This window comes from Rutilus rutilus (genome assembly GCF_951802725.1).
Source record: "Rutilus rutilus genome assembly, chromosome: 1".
Taxonomy (NCBI): Eukaryota; Metazoa; Chordata; class Actinopteri; order Cypriniformes; family Leuciscidae; genus Rutilus; species Rutilus rutilus.
In genome coordinates, this window is record NC_140209.1 from 34,074,596 (window position 1) to 34,098,068 (window position 23,473).

General features: G+C 37.9%; 4 protein-coding genes across 6 annotated transcripts in view; 2 read left to right on the forward strand and 2 right to left on the reverse strand.

Annotated features, from left to right (window-relative positions):
• Positions 1 to 1,593: 1,593 nt before the first annotated feature.
• Positions 1,594 to 3,490, reverse strand: polr3k (polymerase (RNA) III (DNA directed) polypeptide K). Its single transcript, XM_084421221.1, has 3 exons — positions 3,262 to 3,490; positions 2,003 to 2,090; positions 1,594 to 1,867 (listed from the first exon to the last, which is right to left on the reverse strand). Exons 1-3 carry the CDS (start codon positions 3,370 to 3,372, stop codon positions 1,740 to 1,742), a joined length of 327 nt encoding a protein of 108 aa, XP_084277347.1. The 5' UTR covers positions 3,373 to 3,490; the 3' UTR covers positions 1,594 to 1,739.
• A 207-nt stretch (positions 3,491 to 3,697) lies between these two features.
• snrnp25 (small nuclear ribonucleoprotein 25) lies at positions 3,698 to 5,329 on the forward strand. The gene is made up of 5 exons (XM_084405123.1): positions 3,698 to 4,108; positions 4,224 to 4,314; positions 4,386 to 4,491; positions 4,574 to 4,648; positions 4,775 to 5,329. The coding sequence occupies exons 1-5, from the start codon at positions 3,890 to 3,892 to the stop codon at positions 4,830 to 4,832; spliced, it is 549 nt and encodes a 182-aa protein (XP_084261249.1). The 5' UTR covers positions 3,698 to 3,889; the 3' UTR covers positions 4,833 to 5,329.
• Positions 5,330 to 5,479: 150 nt separating this feature from the next.
• LOC311287966 (lipopolysaccharide-induced tumor necrosis factor-alpha factor homolog) lies at positions 5,480 to 7,644 on the forward strand. Its single transcript, XM_084405105.1, has 6 exons — positions 5,480 to 5,604; positions 5,748 to 5,954; positions 6,115 to 6,225; positions 6,365 to 6,418; positions 6,636 to 6,783; positions 6,900 to 7,644. The coding sequence occupies exons 2-6, from the start codon at positions 5,810 to 5,812 to the stop codon at positions 7,006 to 7,008; spliced, it is 567 nt and encodes a 188-aa protein (XP_084261231.1). The 5' UTR covers positions 5,480 to 5,604; positions 5,748 to 5,809; the 3' UTR covers positions 7,009 to 7,644.
• The window catches only part of mrtfbb (myocardin related transcription factor Bb), a 35,188-nt gene continuing 19,329 nt past the window's right edge, over positions 7,615 to 23,473 (reverse strand). For all 3 annotated transcript variants that reach the window (XM_084405070.1, XM_084405072.1, XM_084405071.1), the window contains 14 exons: positions 21,895 to 21,960; positions 20,978 to 21,033; positions 20,499 to 20,574; positions 20,208 to 20,348; positions 18,837 to 18,997; positions 18,426 to 18,551; positions 16,488 to 16,735; positions 15,625 to 15,793; positions 14,810 to 15,547; positions 14,605 to 14,724; positions 12,964 to 13,110; positions 11,368 to 11,502; positions 10,696 to 10,756; positions 7,615 to 10,598 (listed from right to left, as the gene is read on the reverse strand). In XM_084405070.1, coding sequence (XP_084261196.1) covers positions 10,141 to 10,598; positions 10,696 to 10,756; positions 11,368 to 11,502; positions 12,964 to 13,110; positions 14,605 to 14,724; positions 14,810 to 15,547; positions 15,625 to 15,793; positions 16,488 to 16,735; positions 18,426 to 18,551; positions 18,837 to 18,997; positions 20,208 to 20,348; positions 20,499 to 20,574; positions 20,978 to 21,033; positions 21,895 to 21,960 — 2,702 coding nt within the window. In that variant the 3' untranslated portion in view covers positions 7,615 to 10,140. The remainder of the gene's footprint in view (positions 10,599 to 10,695; positions 10,757 to 11,367; positions 11,503 to 12,963; positions 13,111 to 14,604; positions 14,725 to 14,809; positions 15,548 to 15,624; positions 15,794 to 16,487; positions 16,736 to 18,425; positions 18,552 to 18,836; positions 18,998 to 20,207; positions 20,349 to 20,498; positions 20,575 to 20,977; positions 21,034 to 21,894; positions 21,961 to 23,473) is intronic.

The window sequence follows — 23,473 nt, forward strand, 5'->3', positions numbered from 1 at the left end:
CTGTCCAAAAATGTGATTTAATGGTACGAAATTCAAACACTACAACATCAGCAGTGATTAGACTATCGCCCGGTTTCACAGACAAGACTTAAGCCTAGTACTAAAAATGCATGTTTGAGCTGTCTTAACTGAAAGCAAAGTGCACTGACATTTCTTAAAATATGTCAGTACCATTGTTTTGTCTCAAGATGCAGATCAGGAATTTTTATAAGGCATGTTTATAAAAGATACTTAAATGTCCTAATTAAACTAAGGCCTAATCCTGGTTTAATCGAGCCTTGTCTGTGAAACCTAGCCTATACATCTCAATATGAGTTAAACCTCTGCTTTTCACTTTTGCCTAAAGCTACACCATGTAACTTTTGGCCCTGAAGCGTAAAAACAAAACGTGTCTTGGTCGTGCTACGGCTCTAGCACCAGTTTACCGGTGTGCAAGGGTTTCTTTGGAGGTTTGTCGTTTTGAATGATTCATGGTGAATTTTTTCTCGTTTGTTGTGACGGCAAACTTTTATCTTCACGCTACTGCAACAACATTAACGCGGAGCTACTTTTCTCTGTGTACGGATATATACAGATACATCGTGACACGCACGTGCGAATGTATTTCATTTTTATCCACAAAATCCATCCCGACAGCTCAAAAATATTAATCGTTATTATAGATTCATCAAAGTGTATTGGGCAAAAGTAAACGCATTCGGAAAAGTAATCTAATTGATAACATGTTAGCACAAGTTACACAGTGTAGCTTTAATTCAGATACTAATCATCTTTCTCCTGTAGACAATCTGCCAATATTATAGCTGTTTAAAAATCAGAATCTCCGTCTTTCCATTGTAGTATTTAACGTGAAGGAAAACATGTAGCAATTGCTAGTGTGTGCAAATGTATTTAAACTTGCTGTCTCATTGTAAATGATTCTTTTTTAATCAGATCTGTCCAACGAACACTGGATTTTTCATAGTATTTGCACATTTGCCTCATACGTGTATGCAAGCATTACAAAAAGAACTTTTGCCACATTAAGTTCTATTTTCTAAGTTTAAATTCCAATGTTCTATTTTCCGAGTGAAAAAAGGCCTCATCCCACCCTGCTTTATTTAATCGGGAAAAAAAATCATCAATATACCTCTCCATCAAACATACACAAAAAATATATGATGTCTGTTTGATTACTGAAAGATAATCTCCAGTAAATATGCATGTTCATGAGGTTTACTTGCACAATCCAGGCTGGCTCCCTTTAATCTAATATGCTCTTGACTACGTAGGTCTACTTGCTTTGTGAAGTGACTTGATGCTGTTGCAGACAGTAGATGTCAAGCTTGTGTTACAGGAATGCAGTTGTAGATAGATGCCTTGAGAATAGTTCAACTGAAGTCTCAAATGTGTATGTAAAATAAAACTTGTGGACTTAATGATTATTTGAACAAATAAAAAGACTATAACATGTATGAGATGTAATTGTATTACTTGCGCACACACACACACACACACACACTCACACACACACAAGAATGGTCATCAGGCCAGAACAACCCAGATGTAAATGATGTGGTTATTGCACTAACCGAATGACACACATTCTGCTAGTTAGTGAAAATAACGGTTTTTAATCCATTTAAATGATGACACAGTTTTGGCTCCAAAAAAATAAATATATAATCAAAACAGAATATTGTATTATGAACACATATTTAGTCATATATTTTGAGTCTCAAACAAAGTCCAAGACTGATTTAGTCTCTCCAACGATGCCCACATTGTATATTGCAACACTTGTAGAAAGTTGTCATTGGTTCATCAGCAGATCTAGTTTGAATCTGCATAAAGTAAGCCCTTGGGTGCTCACATTTTGGACAAGGTTCTTCAAAGAAAAAGAAAAAAGAAAATGTTATACTCAAAATAAACCAAATACACTTATTTAAAGCCACCTGAATGTGTGATTAAAACACATAGAAGTATTGTTTTTTTTAAATTACATTAGGATACACTGTTTTACCTGGAGTGGAATCCACATTTTCCCAAGCAGCAGCGCCCCCGAGAACATCATCAACCTCCTTCAGTTTGGGGTACATTCTGTTATTTACCTGTCACAATAACCAACCAATTATTTCAACACACATCAGATATATATATATATATATATATATATATATATATATATATATATATATTATATCCGAACGTTTTATGCTGGCAGCGTCTCAAAAACTACATTGACCAAATTTTTGAGGGATGTTCTAATCAAGGTTTGAAATTAACTTTTTCGCTCACACACACACAGCAGCCAGTTTGGCTACTACATTTTTAAGTTAGCGGCCATTCAGAGATTTAAATATACTTCTTAATAAATCAATCTGAATTATTGAATTGAAAGCTTTTAGTTTTATGACAGATTATCTCATTGTTTGCTGATACTATAAAAAATAGAATGGAAATAAAACAAAATTCTTAGTAAATCTTTTTTTTCTTTACAATTTTAAACCCAAATTTTAATGTGCGCAACCCTCTTTACGCTTTGTTTCACTAATGCTGGAGCATTCGGATTGGAGGATATAATTTATTAATAAAAATAACCCACCAAAATGGATAGTGAGTTGAGGTGTTACACGCCATGGTTGATTTTAGAAGGTCTTTTATCAACCTTTCTCAGACCAAAAACCCTTGGTGGACAGAGAGAGAGTGGCTGCTACCAAAACTGCATCACTATTTAGGTTCTTCTTCTTTTGCAAAAGTATTTACCTTATGACAGTTAAAAACAAAACGTTTTTTATAAAGTATGAATGTAATCCAGAAATACTACATCCGTCATGTGGTCATTGCCATGTGACTTACAGTTTCGTGTACACTTTTTCGACTACTATATAGTAGGGAAGTAAGCATATTCGGATGCAGCCACGGATATGAATGAACAAGAAAATGAATATTCGACTCAAACTTTCTTCATGTTCTAAAAGAAAAGCTTACACATTGTTCATGTTATCTGAATGGAACGCTGACATTGCTTAATGCAAATTTAGTGTTTTAATGTTATAAGCATTGATCTTATCAAGTGTTCGAATTGTTCAAATCACGTTTACAATCGAACAGTCACTATTCCATGTTTAATTTAATCGACGATTTGCATCATCAGATTTGTTTGACTCAAACTTTCACATCACTTCATCTGTTCACTTCATTCGAAACGAACGTTCAACTTATTTATGTGTTCCATTATCACGTGTTCGTTTATGTGTTATGGTGGTAACTCCACATTACCTTCCTCGTGACATTGTGCACATATGGACATGTATTACACGCGAATCTGAAGCATCTTTGTCCTTCCTCCACGATTAAAACATTCCCACAAGTTGGACAAAACATAAGCATTTTCAACGGTTATATATAATATTGTTTACTAAATACTGGTATTGCTTTTCTGATCCAATTAAAGTTGGTGTTTACACACATTCTCAGCTGCAGTTGCTACAGGAAGCACATGATGACAAACGTGCCTCTCTATTCTGGGCTCGACATGAAACGTAATATAAACACAATGAAACATTGATTATAGAGTATATAAATAATAATAATTTGATATATACCTGGCAATATATAAAATTGTTGAATTAAAAGATATATATTTTTAAGAATTATGTAGCTAATCCCGGACATATAATTTTAAAACGTACGCGGAACTAAAGTCTGGTGCACCATATAAATCTTCCGACAGTGAAAGCTGAAACGCTGCATGTTGATGTTACAGTTTCATCAGAAAGAATTTCCGCAAAATGCCTAATTTATTATTTCTAAATTCTTAAATTTATATTCATTGTTAACTTTTACATGTCTTGTATTTCTGTATTTACTCTTAAATCAGGAAGTTTTCGCTTATTATTAGTTGAAAATGGATGAATTAAAGGAAGAAACCCTCAAGAATGTCGACGTGGCTGACTTTGCCGAGAAAATCGTTGTAGATGAAATTAAAGAAGAAGAAGAAGAAGAAGAAGAAGATGAGGAGGAGGATGATGAGGAGGCATTGCCCCATTCTGAATTTCTTGACATCTTCGAGGAAGGCTTGGCTCTGATAGTGCAGGACCCTTTACTGTGTGACCTGCCAATTCAGGTGTACCATCAAATAACAATCAAGTTTTAAAATCAACTGTTGACTAATGACTTTCTGCAGAACATTTCTTTATAATCTTTTCTGCTCTCTGAAATCGTTTGTTCCATCTGTTCAGGTCACATTGGAGGAGGTGAACTCTCAGGTGGCTCTGGAATACGGTCAGGCCATGACTGTTCGTGTTTGTAAGCCTGATGGAGAAGTCATGCGTGAGTTTTCTTGGAGTCGCTCTGAATTGTTACAGATTTATTGATTCTAACTGGAGCAAATCTCTTCACAGCTATCGTGGTCGTGCAGTCTGCTACGGTTCTGGATCTCAAGAAAGCCATTCGCAGATATATGGAGCTAAAACAACAGCGAGAGGGAGGTGTCAAGCACATCAGCTGGTAAGACGTGTGCCAGGTAGGCTATATGATAGGTTTAATTCTTCTAATGTTTTTTTTTTCCTAATCTATTTACCCTGTCAAGGAAATACGTGTGGAGGACATTTCTTCTGGTCTTCAACGGAGAAAAGTTAGAAGACGACGAGAGAAAGCTGAAGGAGTGAGTCCAAGCAATCTGCTGCTTTTGTAGAAATGTGTGAAAACTGCACAATAGTTAATTTGCTTTGAATTATGTTAATGATTTTTAATGTGATTTAAATATGACTGTGCTTCCCTTTATTCTCAGCTACGGGATCAGGAACAGAGATGAAGTGACGTTTTTGAAGAAACTAAAGAAAAAATGAACAGGGACAATCTCCAGTTTTTATTTATAACTCTAATTTGTAAATAGTCGAGACATTTAAAGGAATAGTTCATCCAAAAAGGAAACCTCATCCTCATGACGTTCCAAACACTTTATGTTGTTATTTTCCGTGGATCAAAAAAGGGAATTTTTTTAAACTTGGCAGCTGTGGTCACCATGAACTCTAGACTATGTCCTTCAAAAATTCACCTTTTTTATTTCACTATACAAACCGACAGCAACTACAAAACAAAAACAGAAACCCAATCTGTCATGCAAATTCATGTATGTTAGGCAGGGATGCAAATGTTGGCTAGACCTGCTTGATGAAAACACTGTATTATTTATGTACATATTGTACATCCACAAAACTCATTGTAACTGCATGTCTTATGAAGGTCTTTAAAGTCATATTTGTGGGGTTTTATGTTGCTTTTATATTGATCAAAATACTACAATCTGAACGTGATTAAAATACAAGTTGTTTTTAAGAGTGCAGTTTTATTCCCCTTGTTGTTATTTTAATATAGTCCCACCAGAACCTGCTGTAAAACTATATATTACTATATATAAACTATATAGACAGTTACTGTTTATGACCCTTGTCGTGACATGTCATGAATTTAGTAAAATGCAGGTAAACCACACACTTTAAATATTGCGAATATGTTCCTCATACTGTTACGCTACAGTAATATGATGACCAGCCTCTTATTTCCTTTATACGGCAATGAATGTGAAGAGCGACTGATGAGACGCAACAGCACACATGGGTAACTATGTCATTTTTAACCACAGATATTTACTGTTTATTCACATTGTGATTGTGCTTGGGTTAAGTAGTATTTTTCATATCAGGAAAAAAACCTCTATGAAACAGTATTCTTGACTAGACACTGTATTGCATCTCTTTCAGAATGGACACTGAAGATTTGAGGCTCTCTGAGGTTTAAGTGAGCTGTCGTCTCAACCCTCAACATGCCTCAACAATCTGATGAGCGTTTGTCGAGTATCTTTGAGGAGCTGAACAAGCTGTCCTTTCGAAGACAGCAGCTCATGGACAGACGCAATGTCCTGGCCATCCTCATCCAATTCAAGCGGAACAACGGGCAAAATGAGCAACGTTAGTACGAGTCGATGGAACTATTTATTAATCGACTTACAAATGAAGCCAAAGAAACTTTGAAAGACATTTGGAGATTATTTTTTAAATGTGAATATAGAGATTTTAACACGAATACACTGATGTTTTGTTACTCACACTTGATCTTTGTGACCAACAGAGTATTCCAAAGAAACTGGAGAACTTCAACAAATTGACGAGGATCTTAAAGCTCTGTCTGAAAGGAAGATTGAACTTGAGAAAGTGCAAGAGGAAGGCTCTCATTTAATAGGTAAAATGACTCCTCATAAGGTTTGCTGTCTTGAAAAGATTTTTGCCAAATATATTCAGACATTTGGAAATTGACCGCTGTGCTCATAGGCCTATTTAAAAGTATAGTTGTCATATGTTTGTATGTTTTTATTTTGCAGACACCACTAGGTCATCTAGCGTCATATTTGTAGACAGTCCACCTCCGTTTTCAGGTTAGTACATATTTGTTTTTTATGGTAACACTTACGATAAGGTTCCATTTGTTAGCATTAACTACAATCATGAACTAACAAGGAAAAATAGGTAACCCTTTATAAGTGTAGTGTAATAAAGCACAAATCATTATTACAATTACCATTTCAACTACGCCAATACAAAATACAACAGGACCAGAGCTTCCTGAAAGCGGGTTTTTTTTTTTTTTCTTAGCTCCGCAGGTTATTCTGGATGTCAAGCAACTTCCTCGACACTCCTCTAAGACACAGTGTCCTTTCTGTCGCCAATATGTAACCACAGAGGTCATGACCAAAGCTGGCAGTGTGACCTATCTTGTGTGTTTCATTTCCATGATTTTTTGGTGAGTTTAACTATTTACCTCATTTGCTTGACTTATTATCATTCACGTCCTGTATGTGATTACCATAATGTCTTTCTGCCATGACATATTTGTGTTTATGACTGTTTCTTGTGTAGTTGTGTAGCTGGCTGCTGTCTAATCCCGTTCTTCGTGGATTCCTGCAAAGACGTCGTTCACAAATGTCCAAAATGTCGCAGTAATATAAACACGTGCAAAAAGTTCTGAGGAATGGAAATGTAATAATGTCAATTGGACTGAATCACCAGCATCTGTACTGAAGACTCTTATTTTTTTGATTATCGCACACAACTAAGGCGGTTGGAATTGTTTCGGAGATGTCATCCTGAACTTTTTAAAGGGACAATCCCCATGGAATTGCGATATCCGATATTGTTTCCTCTCTGCAGGGACCAAGCCAAGCTTTCGGCTAACCTTAAAACGTTCTAGAACTATCCAATCCGAAAGGAAAACAGAATATGTCTGAATCTTCAGGGTGACCTTCCAGTCTTCTGGTTTGAACTTCAATGCTAAGTTTGTATTTTGGGTTATTACACTATCAGGAATATAAAAAATGGAATCAAGAAGCAATACTATGACCAAATTCCTGATTGCTTTTGGATGTAATGGAGTAGGAGTTCTTCAGCTGATAAAAACAATCTTGTTTTGTAGACCATAAGTTATGATCTTTCCTTTGAGAAAAATACTGTCTCTGGTACAATGTCAAATGTTAAGTTTATTTATTGTGTAGCTTTCTTTGGATCATAACTGAGGTTATGCATTGCTGGAACATGGTTCTGTGTTTTGGAGGGCCAAACAAAGTCATTTCAGTGGTTTCAAATACAGAAACATTTTAATGATAAAAGGCTGTATATACAATAAAGATATGTACAAAGATAACCTCCAAAAATATTTACAGTTGCACAAATACATTTGTATAAAAATGTATATTATAAAAATATATACACTGTGCAAAATATATGATCTACATCGCACTTCAAAGGGTCAGTATGTCTTCAATTATTTCTTTACCTCTTAATAACAAATAGCAATTACTCTGATGGACATGTTGGAGAAAAAAAAAGGTATACAAGGTATTCCTCTGAGGTCTTATGATAAGGTTTTGCTCCACCACGTGTCTTTTTTTTTTTTTTTTCTTCAACATATACAAATATTTATAGAGGCATAAAATGTGTGAAAAAAGAAAAAAAAAGTATATATGTGAGAACTGCATAAATGCAGTAAAATGGTATGTTTACAAAATTAAAAGCTTTGGGTCTCTGACAGAGACAGAACTATGGTAATTACATTTCTAAATATAGAAATACATTCTTTCATTTTGACGTGTTTGGATATAGAAATGATTGTCTGAGTTCATGATCAGTACAAGGTCAAGTAAATGCAATATTTGGCATATTTTCACAAAGTGTCCAGGGGGAAATCTGTTATTATATCTGTCAAACACTGCAAAGAAACATTTCTTCGAGTGATACATCGAAAGGAAGTGGTGATAAAAAAAATATTTTTTTCGAAACATTCCAGCAGATGTCGCTACATTGTCACATTTTATAGAAAATCAAAAAAAAAAAAATCTATCTAAACTCTAAAAGACATTTGGACTGAAATCTAATTCAATCTTACAAATAACTAGAGAAGATGAGGTTTAGGTACATTCACAAAGGCATATCACCCGCCAGCTACCTGTACTTCAGTGGTTATGTAGAAAGAAGCTTGAATTCTGTGAAATATAGTGAATTTAGGCCTCAGCAGTTCATCTACATCCCAAGCAAGCTACTCTACTGCAGCAAAGAGTCTGACCAATCAAAATGCAGCTGCTCACCGATGTCATTCTGATCGCCTCATATGAATATGGAAATTTCACTGGTCCAGTTTAGTGTTGTTTCCCTGGTCAAGTCATGCAGCAGTGCCAATTCAGCTGGTCTGTAAAAGCTAAATCGTGTCTCTACTCTTTTGTTAGAGATGATAATGGCTCCTAATCTCCCTCCCTCTCTTTGGCACCATGATGGGTTTGGTAAACAAACTTGCTCTGACCTTACCCAGTCCACGCACTAAATAAATTTGAAATTTTCATACATTAAATGTTATTAGTTAGCTGCCACAATTTCGAGTACCCTAATGCAACGGCTAACAGCTCATTGACCATGGAAATTGATATTGAATATATAAATGAGACACTAAACAGGTTCCTTCAAGGTGATGTCACATTTGGAACAATTACCATGGCACAATGCTTCCATCAAAAATATTTGCAAAATCTGTGTTAAAAGTGATAGTTCACCCCAAAATTACAATTCTGTCATCATTTACTCACCTCACATGGCTTCTTTCTTCAGCAGAACACAAAAGAAGATATTCTGAAGAATGTTTCAGCTGCATTTTAAAATATTTTTAAGTCATTGGGATTTCGTTTGAAACTTTCAAGCTCCAAAAAGAACATAAAGGTGATGTGAAATGGATCCATATCGATCACTTTTTATGATGTACAGATCAAATTACGAGGTAAAAAACAAAAAAAACTAAAAAACATACACATGGATGAATCGTTCACAATAAGATCTATAAACTGTTGAGGAACATAGGCAAGTCAGCTATGCATATACAGGCATCATTTGGAAGTGTTCCTCACAATCTTTGTAAATTAAACAAAGATAAAACAAAAAGTGGTCATGCCGCATCGGAATATAATCAAGTCGTATGGATTAACTGCATGCTACCTTTACGTCCCAAATGTTTCAATTCACTGACTTTTTATAGACCGAAAAGCTGAAACGGCTTCAAAACATCTTTTGTGTTCCACAGAGAAAAAGATAAAAGTTTAGAATGACATGAGGGTGAGAATAATAAATTTTGATGAACTATACCTTTCAATTCTAAAACTAGAGAGTTTCTGGATAACGTAAATAGCAAAAGGCACATTGTACGTATAATTCTTACTTGCTGCAAAATGTGTGATATGAATCTAATATATATTCTGTCAATTCAAAGACATTATAATAAATCACAATCTAAAAAACAGCATTCTATATAATATAGGCCAGCAGTTTCAAAGACTGCTTCAAAATATGAAAAGCAGAAGGTCACTGCCTAAATATATAGGTGAAAAACAGTGTCTCTACATTCTTTTTCTGCCTTGAAAGGTGTTGGTGACAGCAAACAAAAGCAAACAAACCTGCACTTATAGGCACAAATGAGAAAAGCTGATAATTAATGATGGTCAACTCCAGATCCACGGATGCCGAGCTTTACAAGAGTACGACTGCGCACTGCACGCCTGTTAGTGGTCACTAAGGGTCAACAGATCTTTTTTAGAAAGTCTCCAATCTTGCTGCCTTTGTGAGCTCAGTCCCAGTGCAACTGTAGATCAGTCGAGTCCAAGAAATCAGATGAAAAGACAGTCGGAGAGGAGATTCCAGCAGGACCTGGGATCGTAAGGTCCAACCACTCCATGTTATCAAGGCCGGTGTCTTGTAGATGGAGGGTGGATGGCGGTGTGTCGGTGAAGGTCAGATCTGAAGTGTCCATTGGGGAGTGGGACCGCTCCAGCAGCTGGTTTTTGAGCTCCTCCATCAGTCTCTGGGACTGCGGCCCAGCGTCCTCCAGCAGGACCTCCAACTGGTTATCGGAGGCCAGGGTCAGCAGGCTGGGTGGAGGTGCTTGGGTCTGATTAGGCGTGCGGGCAACGTGTATTTGCGGGGGAGGACGTGACAGCACAGTGTTAATGGGCAGGGTGGTGATGTTTACCGTCACTGGCATAAGTTTATCCAGAGAAGGATCCTGCCTGGCCAGAGGGGATATTTCTGGGAGGGAAAGCACAGAAAATGGTTTAGTTCTACAAATCTATTGGAGCTAAAATCAAAGACCTGTTCTGTGGTTCTTTCTTTACACAGTTCTCACCTCCACTCTCAATCAAAACGTCAAACAAATCGTCCATGTGCTGACTGGTAGCAGTGGGAACCTTTATGGAAGAATATGAGGTATTAAGACAATGGTAAAGTGTTCAATATACATTTCAAAGTATGCAACTGGCCATTGGCCTGGCCTGTTGTTTCACGGTTGAAAAAGAAATGGAAGAGACGAAACAAAAACAACAAAACGACAGGAGACGGCAACAACGATAGACACAACTCTAGTTTAGATGAGTCCTGAGACATTTTTGTCTGTCATAACTTCTGGAGAGAAAATAGTGCAGACACTGAAACTTCCTACTGTGTCGAGTTAATGCATGTGTGCATGTTCTTCGGTTTGTGCATGCTATCAAATGGAGAATGCTTTGAAAGTCTAAGTCTAAAAAGTATATTTTGGAGGATCATCAAAGCAAATAATGCCATAGAAGTGCTGCACAGGGTGTAAAATCTCAGTGCTCTTTGGTTGTTTGGGATAATTAAGCTCTAAGAACATAGGGACTCCAATGCACTCGAATTATGTTGAAAAAAGTTACAAAACCTTCATTTTATTCATGGCTTAAACATTAAAATTGGTGACAGGTACACCTACACGTTGTGGCTTTACATGCCTTTGCCAGGGTGTATATTTTGGAGGATATTCTGAAGTATAACTTTAAATTACCTGCATTGTGGCTTGTAGGCCTCTGGTCTGTTTGACGGCCTCCTCGTAACGGGGTGGGTCTTTGCTCTTTGGGCTGTGGTGATTTGGGAATGTCGATGGCTGAAGGATATAGTTGAGCTGACAAGGCGATGGAGGCTGAACAAAACAATATAACTTTCAAACTGTGTAATATGGGTTGTGGGCAGGGCAAACTGTAATATATAAGGTATAATGGAGCACTAGACAACAAAGAGTACACGCTAGTTAGCATGTTTCTATGCAGTTTATAGTGTGTTCTGGGTGGTTGCTATACAATCATAAAGGTGTATTGAGAGGTTGTTGACATGTTGCAAGCATGAATACTTGTTGTGCATACTTGACATGCGCTCTGGTTTCGTTAAACCAGATATTATGCTAAAATGATATTTAACTAGCAAGCTGAGAAGACGACAGTTTACTCTCCCACTATGTAGACCAGGGGTCGGCAACTTATGGCATGCGGAGAGATAATCCCAGAAGCATGCACCTCCGGTCGCACTAATGGCTTGTCGGATATGCACTCTACCGCAGGTTAAAATCTCACACTTTAATAGTATTTATAGCTCCTAACTTAATAAAACAGGCTGTGTGACTATGAGGAATTATTACCTCAAAATGTACGTCTGCATGCAAGTTTGAGGGACTTTATTTAAATTGCGTGCCATAGGTTGCCGACCCCTGAAATAGACAGTTTAATTGCCAATATAGCACCCCTTGTGGCAACACTGAGAAAGCTATGTGTTGCATTACGAGACCTAAACTATTTTTGAAGCGCATCAACCCGTGAAACGCAGCTTGTGCTAACTAGGAGAATTTATGTTCATGTACTTAAGCATGTTGAATATTAAGCTGTGTGTCCACCAAAGTTTTTTTTCCCTGAGGCCAGAATATTTTTCAATTGTTTGCAATAGGAGTGCCACATTTAAAAAAAAGCCAGCAGCATGACGAGTCACAGAACATCTATTTCACGCAGATTGCTGGGTACTTGCCCTTTGAAAATGTTGGTAAACACAGTGTTCATCACTGTCACCTTTTCCTCAGCCATTCAATCACAGTGAAGGAGGGGTGGAACTGGAAGATCGTTTGAATGGACTGGCCAAAATTTCAATTAAGCACCAAATCTGTTGCAAATTGGATAAAACCTGTCTTAAGTCAACAGTAGGGGTCAATATGTGATAAATTGGACTTTTTTTATTTTTTATTTGAACGTAGGGGGCAGCGTATTCCAATTTTGCCCAGAGCGCTGGATTGTCTTCCTCCGGTTTTGGGTGGAACAAATACTACACTGACCAAGCGTCAGTAGAGGATAAGTTAATATTGCTGGTCTCTGAGTATTCATGTCTGTACCAGATTACTGGTCATCCACAGGCTACCACAATATTAATATGATTTTTTTTTTTTTACAGTTCCTCCAAGGGTCTACCAGATAAGGAGTTAAATGCTGCACCTTCAAAGCGTTCTCAAGCGCTGGGTGTTTTCAGAAAAGCACATGGAACTTTCAGCTGACAAAAAATGCTTTGGTGGACACATGGCCATAGAGAACAGACTTCTGTGAGTAGAGAGATCAGTTTGTCTTACTTTGTTAATGGGTCCATTTGGGGTTGTGTGTCTGGGCGAGACTCTAGGTGAGTTGTTGAGGAAGCACTGGGGCAGATCTGCCATGGGCTGGTTCTGGTTCTGCCTGTACTCAAACCCAGAAGGCGAGCTTCCACACAGGGGTAAAGCCTGCAAACACATACATCAGGAGGCAGAATTAGGCCCACTGCACGGTGCGAGTAAAAAAAAATTATATCAGTGTTCCTCTTGTTCTTGAACCAACTCCCAGTCTTCTTGATAAGTGCTCTTTCTGATTTTCTCTGTACTTTCTACTTCTGTCACTTAAATAGCCAGGTCTGCGTTTGATGTTGTTGAGAGGGTAATGCATCACCTGAACTGAACTGCTATTGCCAGGGCAACATCAGAGATAAGTGCAAAACACATAGCAGGCCTCAGAAAGGCTTTCCATTTCAAGCTACGTGCCAAATCAGAGAGAAATGCGTCTGGGCCTTGTCATCACAATAGTGAGCTGAACTGGATTTATGAAGTGTCGGAACACTCAGAGCAAAAGAAAAGGTTAAGATCTACAAGCACCCTAAAGTATACATACATAACAACACAACTAAGAGAATACAATGAATTTCTAATTGTTGAATTATTGTTAATATTTTACTTCAATGTACAACGTTATTGTTTGTGATTTGTGATGTCTTAATAAATTCGAATTATGCATATCCTAATTACTTTGTATCTCTAAAACAGCGCATATAAGAATTAGTGGTTAACTGATATGATTTTTTATATGGCCAGGGCATTGTTTAATGTGTTTTGTTTAGTTTCCAGGGAGTTCCAAGCCTCTTCACTTTGTAGTTTGCTTGTTTTCTTAACTTCTTTTTTTTTGTCAAGCACTGGTTCTCTAAGCTGAACAGCCAATCAGAGTGATCTCTCTTACCAATGGGCTGTACCACAGATTCAACATGCTCAATTCACCCTTTGCCGGGAGTTTGACTAATAGACGATCTGACCAATCATAATGCAGAATCCGCCATTTTGTCCAACAAACAAACCAGACAGGAGTGTTAGTAGATTAATATCAGTGGACTTGAACTTGAAAATGGTGTGTATTGGCGTCTTTCTGCGGTTGAAACAACATAACTTCTGATGTTCATTCAGGTTTATTTTGTGCTGTAACTTGTAGGAAGAAATGATAAGTTCACGTGCTGCTTGATCTGAGGCACTCATTCTGTTGCGACACATTAAAGAGCCACAAAACAGCATTTATTGTTTGAATTTCTTAAAGAAATTACAAAATTTGAAAGCTGAGACTTTGTTTCATACCAAAAGTAACCTCCTCTGTCTTGTCTGTCGGCACATTGTCAGTATCTTTTCCTCCGCAATATATTTTTCACTGCGTGAGAATTCATGTGTGGCATGACAGAGCCATAGCTTGTCAGACGGAGTCAGTCTTTGCAAAGAGTCAATTGTCCAAAAAGTTGCTGACGGGGGTCCGAACCCTCAACAATGGCCCAAAATTGATTGATGGACAACCGTCAGCTGGTATATTACAGTCTTTAGGCATTTACCATTGCCAGGACATTGCTATATGACTGCTAAGGTGTTTTTAGTGCTTGATAACGCATTGCCATTCACTAGATAAAAATCACACAGAAGTAATATGCTCACCTGAGGTGGAGATGGTGTCTGATTTGAATGCGTATTATTGGACGTCTGTGTTTGCAGAAGTGGCGTTTGTATGATGGTTTGAGGCAAACTTGGCATTGTTGTTTGGAGAACTGTCTGTGCCTGCAAAGTAAAGAGAAAAACTCTAAATAAATATGCCATTTTCTTAACTGTAAATTGAACCAGCATATCATGAATGTTAAGAGACCTGTGTGCTGATGGAGTTGCTGGGCAGGCTGATGGGCAACAGGATTTGTGTGGCAGGCTGAGTGTTGATCAGTGTCTGCTGATGCAGCACTTGAGGGACTTGCTGGGTGTTGATGTAGAACTGCTGGACTGGGGTGTGGTGCATCTGGGCATGAGGCTCTTCCTGTTTCACACCTGTAGTTTTTGGCAGGGGACTCAGCTTGGAGTTACAGCTAGGGGCGGCACTGTTCTCCTCTTTGACCTGGACTGATGTATTGGGTTCAGGCTGCTGCCCTCCACCCTGCTGACTCCTTTTCTCCACCTCCAGCTGCATCTTCAGCTCCTCCACCAGCCGCTGCTCCTGCTCCAGCTTACGCATCAGCTCCTCAATCTGACGCTCCTTCTCGTGGAGGCGCTGGTCTTTTTCAGACACCTTGATTTCCATGGTCATGTCTTCAGGTGTGGGTTTGAGGGGTGAGGTGCTTGTCGGCGGGTGGGCTGGAGACAGAGTGCACAGAGGTTTGGTGAAACTATCTCTGCTGTCCTCCATACTGGTGTTGGAGGCCTCGGACCTCTCAGGAGACACAGGTGGAGTTGTGCTCATGCTTTCGGGATGCAAAGCAGTTTTGGAGAGGTTTGAATCTATGGTTGTAGTAGACTGAGAGCTCTCCTGGTGGGACTTAAGCCTTTCTAAGAGGTCTGTCTTAGTGCCAGACACAGGAAGTCCACGCAATTTCAACTCCATCTTAAGCTCAGCCACCTAGAAGACATAAGAACAACTGTACTTCTGCACACTTATCTATTTGACGTGGAAAAATGCATGGGCATATTACCCACCTTCATCTCATCTAGGTTGGCAGGCAGAGATCCGGTTTTACGACTGGTCAAGGTGTTGTTGGGACGTGAAGAAGCCATACTCGGCAGAGACACCATGATGGGAGAGGGAAGGTTTGGGCTGGTGCTCAAGGTGATGTTGGGGCAGCTGTTCTGACTCTCAGCTACTGGCCTGCAGAGGAGTATGGGGTATTTTAAATGCAATAGGAACTTCCAGTTCTCTCATCATTCACAATAAGCAGCCCTTCTACACAATAGAAGCAGAGGTATATCTTGCGGCAACAGGAGCCAAATTGGAAAATAATATGAGGAACTACCATACTACAGCTGTGGTGATGACAGGTCGCTTAGACAAGATTAATAGGCGAAACCATTATTTAAAGGCTATAGCTCATAGCACACAACGCTCACATTCCTTTCCGAGCTGCGAATTTCTTTTTGCAAATCAGTCAGGCTCATAATAAATCCTTTTTAATGTCAGAGCTGAAACTGATATATCAGAATCATATGCAATTGCACTGGTCCGTAACCAATGATTAACTGCATCACATAAGAGGAACTAGTATTTTGTTTTTTGTGTATGCATCCCTGCAGGCCATTTCACATGCCAGTTTCCCAATGTATTGAACATTGAAGATAAGTGTCAAGCTACAGTGTACGCAGGTCAAGTGTAACATGAATCAGATAATAATCATCATATTATACTATATTGTATACATTATATGACATACTATGTAATTTATTAAACAATAAAATCCTCTTGTCATGTTGAGGTCAAAGTGACACATGGTGCTTGTGATTAAGAGGTGAATTTCATGAGAAAGGGCCTCAAATGTTGGAAACTTTCCTTGAAATGTGACACATACTTGAGTGGTGCTGGTAAAATGGCCTGGTAATTGTAATGCTGTTGCTGTTGGCTGATAATCTGGAGCTGCAGGAACTGCTGCTGTTGTTGAAGAAGCCTGGCATATGCACAGTCCATCGGGGCTTCATTGGGTTCCTGCTTCTGGTCGGGCGGGATGTACTGGTGATACTTAAGCTTCTTAATCCGCGGTTTTGGTTCTTTACTCTTCTTGCTTCGACTCTTGTCACTGGACTGTTTGGGCTGGCTTTGCTACATGGAAACAAGGGCGGAAGAATTGAACAAAAAGTGTCACCTGAAATCACACAGCAAACATACTGACTGCATTCAACACCCTGCCGCTTTGGAATCATATCACCAGTCAGTTTGACTTGTGATTTCAGGTGATTCCCGTAATGTCCTCTTGCTAACAAGAGGCGTCAGCACTATGAGAATACGAGGAGCTGAGAGATTTGTGGGTAAAACCACAAGTTTGCAACTGCTGTGAATAGGTGGGACATGTATGAGCTTCTACCCTAAATCACAGGAAGAGGAAACAGGATGCGTGGAGGGGACATGACCCTCATTGTTCCACTTTATCCCACTTATTGAGTCACAGGATACACATGCAAATGGTTTGGCTTCTGAGGAAGGGAGTTGAAAGTCATCGGGATGTAATAACACAATTTCAAGCTGGCGTATGTGTGCACAGGTTTCCCAAAGCACGACTGTAAGAGAGGGTCAGAAGTGACCCGCTCTCATGTAGTAAATATGCGGAGTATGCTTTGAAGGCTTGGATTATGATGAAAGCACAAGTTATTGCCTGATTCCTGTTTCTTATGTCCCCAGCTTAAGTTTGTTCTTTTCTGCATTCATGAGTGTGAATATTTCATATGACCTCCAACTGAAGACAGAAGGCGGCTGCTAGCACTTCTATCTCTGCATCTGGTGCTCTTCTGAAACTGATTTGGCCTAAGATATCTTTGACAAGTTGTTCTAAACAAGCTATTTAGAGTGACAAACAACAGCTCTACTTCTCTCCTGTCTACACTGTGGTACAGGATCTTTCTTGCTAAAGAGTTACACTACCGTTCAAAAGTTCAGTAAGATTTTTTAAAAAGAAATAAACTTTTATTCAGCAAGAACACATTACAGTAAATTGATCAAAATGACAGTTAAGCATTTATAATGTAACAAAACATTTCTATTTTAAAACTTCAAAGCCTTGTCTGAAAGTTTTATAAGCTTCCTAACATGATTGATCATGTTGTTAACATGTCTTATGTGTCTAGCATTATTTTACATTTTTCTAACATGTTTGTAGCATGTTTTAATACATTGCTAGCATAAATTAGCATGTTGCAAGCATTTAACGTTACTTGCATGTCTTACTAAAAACACTGTTGCTAGCATATTTTAACACAATCCAAACGTTTTAGCATGTTGTTAATATAACATTTGTTGTTAGCATATTTTAACACATTGTTAGCATGAATTAGCACGTTGCTAACATGTTTTAACATGTTGTTAGCATGAATTAGCATTTTGCTATCATGTTTTTTTATTATTATTTTATTATATATTAATATAACACATTATATATATTTTTTAATTGTAATAATATTTCACAACATTACCATTTGTACTGTAAAAAAACAACAAAATCAAATTACCACAACCTTGGAATCATGCAAATGATAAAAAAAAAAAAAAAAAAAACCTGTACCGACCCCAAACTTTTGAATGGTAGTGTATATAATGTTCTTGTATCTGTAGGCAAAAACACTTTAACATCATTTTTTTCAGTTAATTTCTGGGTTCACAGTCTTTGTGGTATATTTCATTATTTAGCTGGAAATGCTATTGTGAAATGAGTCAGTATTACTGTGAGTCACTGACCATTATCTCTGAAAATAAACACTGACAGGAAATGACATCACCGTGGTTAGGACATATGGTTTACCTTCACGAGGGTGGGTCCTGGTTTTGTGGGAGCAGCAGCTGTGACTAGCTGAGTGGCAGTCATTCCTCGACCATCTTCTACTGATGTTTTGCTCAGGAAGTCTGAGCACTGGGTTGTAGGTGGACACTATTGAGATAAAAAGAGATTAAAAGCCATATGGCCATGAGAAGACACAAAAACACATACATCTAACCAGCATTACAGGGCTGATGTCTGGATAAGTTGCATGGAAAATACTGAAGTAGAGACAACTTAGCTCTTCTGGAGAGCGGAACATTACTTCATATGCTTTAATTCTTTACCAGACCTTTTCATCAAAAGCTAACTGTAAATATTAGCACTGAATATTCCTGAACCGGTTATCAGTCAATATGGTGTGGATGTGAATCCAAGGACTGCTAAGAGGCTGACCTGGAGTTTGGAGCCGATCGGAGGCGATACAACGGATGGATCAGGTAGTCTGGCTTCTATAGGAGAAGATACAGAGCCCAGAGACTCATGACTAGCTGGCTGCTCTGGAGACAGAGCTTCACTGCTGTCCTCATTGAAGTTATAAACATCCAGTTCAGCAACTGCAGTGTCCAACAAAAAACAAAAGACAAAAGTTAAGTTTTTTTTTTAGACATGTAGATCGTTTGCTATGTTCCGAAACAGGTGCTTATTTTGTTACAATGTTGCATTTTCTTCTTGGTTCGGTTCGCTTTTACGAGGCAACATTTCAAAATGTAGCAAAATGTCACATGTGAGGAAAACCTCCTCTTATTGGTCAGAGTTCACCTTTTACGTTTCTCTGCACCATCCATCAAGATAGATTGACAAGTCTGTCTGCAGGCTTATTTTGGCTTTATCTGTGGCTGTCATAACACATGCAAACACTTACTTGATTCCCGCTCTGATAAATTATATATATTTAATTACATTTAAAATATATATAACTCAAGTCAAGTCATAAAGATTGTATTTACGAGTTGAATGCACATGAATGCCACCACAAAGTTGTAATACAAGTGGGAAGCTCTGGATTTTCTTTAAGCCCCGATGTTTACGAGTTTGGGGCGTATCAGTGAGAAACGTGGTGGAATACCACAATATTTTAAAGGTATTTAGCAGTGACATTGTCAGGTATTTTATTTAAAACAAAGTAAGTAGTTACACTTTATTTTAAGGTGTTTTTGTTGTAATGTACACTGCAATTATACATTTAAGTACTGAGTAATATTAAGTAACTACATGTCCTTACTATATAGTTAGCATTAGGGTTTGGTTTGGTTCAGGGTTAGTTGCATGTAATTACTGTAAGCATAATTTATAGTTATTACTAAAGTAACTGCATGTAACATATGTAACAATGACACTGTAAAAAAGTGTTACCAAATAAGCTAATTCCCTGCACAAAATATAATAGCATTGTAATATAACAATATAATATGTAACAATAAAGTTTACAGTGGCTTCATAAATTAATTAAAACGTAAAAAAGCAAAACAAACCTGACACACATTTTTGTTCATCATTTTCTGGAAGTAGAGTTTAAAAACCTTGCTGTATTTTTCTGTAGTTAATAAAGAGAAGGTACACTTGCTCCGACAAAATGATGTTGTAAACACGACTTCCCACCTTGTAAATACGAACTTCCCAAAAGGACATGAACGCACCTTTATAATGCAGTTAGAGCGGGAATCAAAGCTTCGCCGGGACAGCAATGCACGGAGCAATTACACTTTGGTTTTCAACCACAAAAAAATGATGAAGCATGTAAATACATTATTTTATTGTTTTTACCAATGTCAACGGGCAGGATGTTCTTCACCACCAGTTCCATTGGTCCCGGCCGCTGTGCAATCTTCTCATTGAGGTCATCCGCTAGACGTGCCCTCTTCAGCTTCATCTGAGTGGCTTGCAAAGAAGGCTCTGCATGGGTTTCTGAAATACATAAACAGCTTCAGAATATACTAAAGCTACATCACGAATGAAGTATCCAGGAAGTGAAACAAAAGTGCTTCAAAAAGTGTAACTTCTGACACTGAAAATGCTCTTGAGAGCGAAATCACTTCTGTTTGGTCAGGTGCTTACCTTGTAAAATGTGCATGCGGACAAGTTCAGCACGTTCAGGTCTGCTACGGATTTTATGTTTCAGGAAATTCTCAGTCTGTATTTGAAGAAAATGCAATGAATATGAATTTAGTAAATTATTAATAAAAATACATCTCAGCATGTTACTGTTCTCATAGTAAACTAGTAGCTGACAAATGTTTACATATGGAAAAAAGGGTGGCAGATGGCCAAAGTTAAATTATATTATGTAATAAATTTTCATAATATATTATGTACACAAAATTGTTGAATTTAATTGTTCAAAATGTCTGAATGTCATTGCATTATATAACAAAATATAAAACCAAGTGACATCTGAAACTGTAAATGTAATATTCATATTTTTTTAAGTGTGGCTTAACTGTCCAAAGACTTGAGGCCAGTTATTAAACCTGTGTAAAGGCCACTTCACTAATGAGTGAAAAGTGTAAGAATACTTCCGAACAGTGAAGTCTTACCCTTGCCCTCTCCAAACTTCTGACCTGCTCATGAAAAACTGCAGGTGTCTTCAGCGCTGCAAGGAAAATAATCTTCATTTAAAAACAAGACAAGTGACATGACATCATTTAATATCTTATTATATAGTACTTATATGGAAGCTTGTTTCTGCAACAGACAATTTTGTCTCCGATTTGCGGATTTACATCTCAAAATTCAGACATTATGACTCACAACTGTCACTAACCAAACTAGGCCTCTGAAACGGTCTGCTGCACTAACAACAACCCTTTTCAGTAAAGGTATAATTCCTGACATGAATATGATTGAAGAATGCATGAATTGGTCTTTGTGGGAGAATCTGAGCCATTAACCATTGACTATAAAGCCCGGGAGGTAACCACAGATCTTGCTGAGCAAAAGTGCAGGCCCAGCCGCTGACTCACTCTTGTTACTCTTGGAGCTTGGACCATGACGTTAGGAGCCCTATACAGACGGCAAGCACTGAGAGAACAGGACAGCCCCCGCTGTTCCAGACAGACATCAGTCACACCATTGTTCTATCTCTGCTTCCTTATCAGTTTGTATCCTCAACAGACGCTTTCTTTTATTAGAACTGCTCTCCTTACCGGCACGCTTAACTTACTCCATCCTCCTGCCGCCAAATGAGTTATCCACAAACAAACTGTGGCTGGAGGTGAATGTGTTCCACTTTATGAAGAATAAGTACAGTATGTGTGCAAAGCTTAGGTAATAATGTGTGTGGCACTTTGTCAATGACGCTGGATTAAGAGTTAAAATAGCAAGAAATTAGAACATTTGTCTAACAAATAGATTTGGTCTCAACGGAGAACTTCATGAAAGTCTAGGCTTAATTTGTCTAAACATTAATGGCTGACATTTAAGTGTTATTTTTCCATGAAGCATGCAGACTCACGTGGCATGATGCCCTGGTCTGCGAGCTGCTCGCGTGTGCGCCTCTGCTGTAGTCTTAACTGTAGCACTGTGGAGGAAGCAGAAACAGAACTTTAGTGAGCTTGTACTTATAATACTCTCTGAAATGCACTAGATACAGTCCAAAACAGGTCTTGACCTAAGCAAGCATGACACAAAAGCACTCATTGTCAGATTCTTCATACAGTGTTCAGCAATTTTTAAGAAACAATGCCTCTATTTTTTTTTTTTTAATGATTTAATATGAAACATGGTTGTTATAGATAAATGAAACTAAAACCAAAAAAAAAAAAAAAAAACACACTTTAGGAATTTGAAATAAAATGTAAAAAAAAAAAAAAAAAAAAAAAAAATTCAATAATAAAAAAAAATATTTCAGTCAGTTTAACTTAATGTACTAAAATAACTTTAAAAAAAAAACAAAAAAAATATATAGAAATATTAAAAAACAAATGAATAAAAATCACAACAAAATGACCGAAAACAGAAAACTAAAATATTAATAAACATTATAATAGTATTTCAATATAACATCCTCAATATGTGTTATTGGTAGAAACACTTGTTATTTATCTTTAAAGGTTATTTAATATCAAAGCATTGCATTACTTCAGCATTATTTCAAGTATATTTGGAAATCATAATTTGATTATAGTCAATAGTGGTAAGTATTGCTCAGTTTTAGTGTTTTATTATTTTTGTTACTATATTATGATTTATTACCAACAAATAATCTGTGACATTTTCCCTTTCATCCGAAATGTTTTGGGGTTGAAGTTTAACCAAAGAGTCGTACTTAATTAAATGTAATAAAAGTTTCAAGCTGTACACAATCTCAACAGTACTGACCTCAAAAGCAAACAACAGAATGCTGTTTATAAGAGAGATCAACAACAGAACAGCGTCCAAAGCACAAAATAATAAACAGTGCAATGTTCCTATCGACTTCTCAAGGTGATGTCAGCTTAAGACTTGGCTTTGGATTTGCTGCCCATAAAAAGCGAGATGCAAGGTGTTATGCTTTGTATGAGGAAGCACTGATGCACATTGAGATAACAACCAAGAACATCAAAAAGACAGTGAATGCCTGAATGAAAGGGTGAAATGCAGGGCGTTATGCACAGCCTACTACACCCTGGTTAGGGTTGAATGCTATTTCACTATCCCACAAGACAGCTCGGTTTATACATTTCGAAAACACACAAGCGTGGACATGTTGGTTCAAGAGAATAACACCACTCCTCTGCAAAAAACATTTGAAGAGGAGGGTGGCAGTTGATAGTGACAAATGGGATGGCGGAAGGTGGAAAATGCCCAACAGACCCCTGCTTCCACCCATCGCCAGCACTGGGAGCACAGAGCCAATCTGATTGGCTGCAGAAAGAGGCCTAGCACACCCAGTTATGCTTAAGTCCCAGGAGAGGGACCACTCTGTCTGACTCACCCCTGCTAAAATAAACCCAGCCGTTGTGAGAACAAGGCCTGGGAAACTGAAGATTTTGGAAATGGCATGGGGGGAGTACATAAAACACATTCATTCTGCGACAAACACTCTTAAAAAT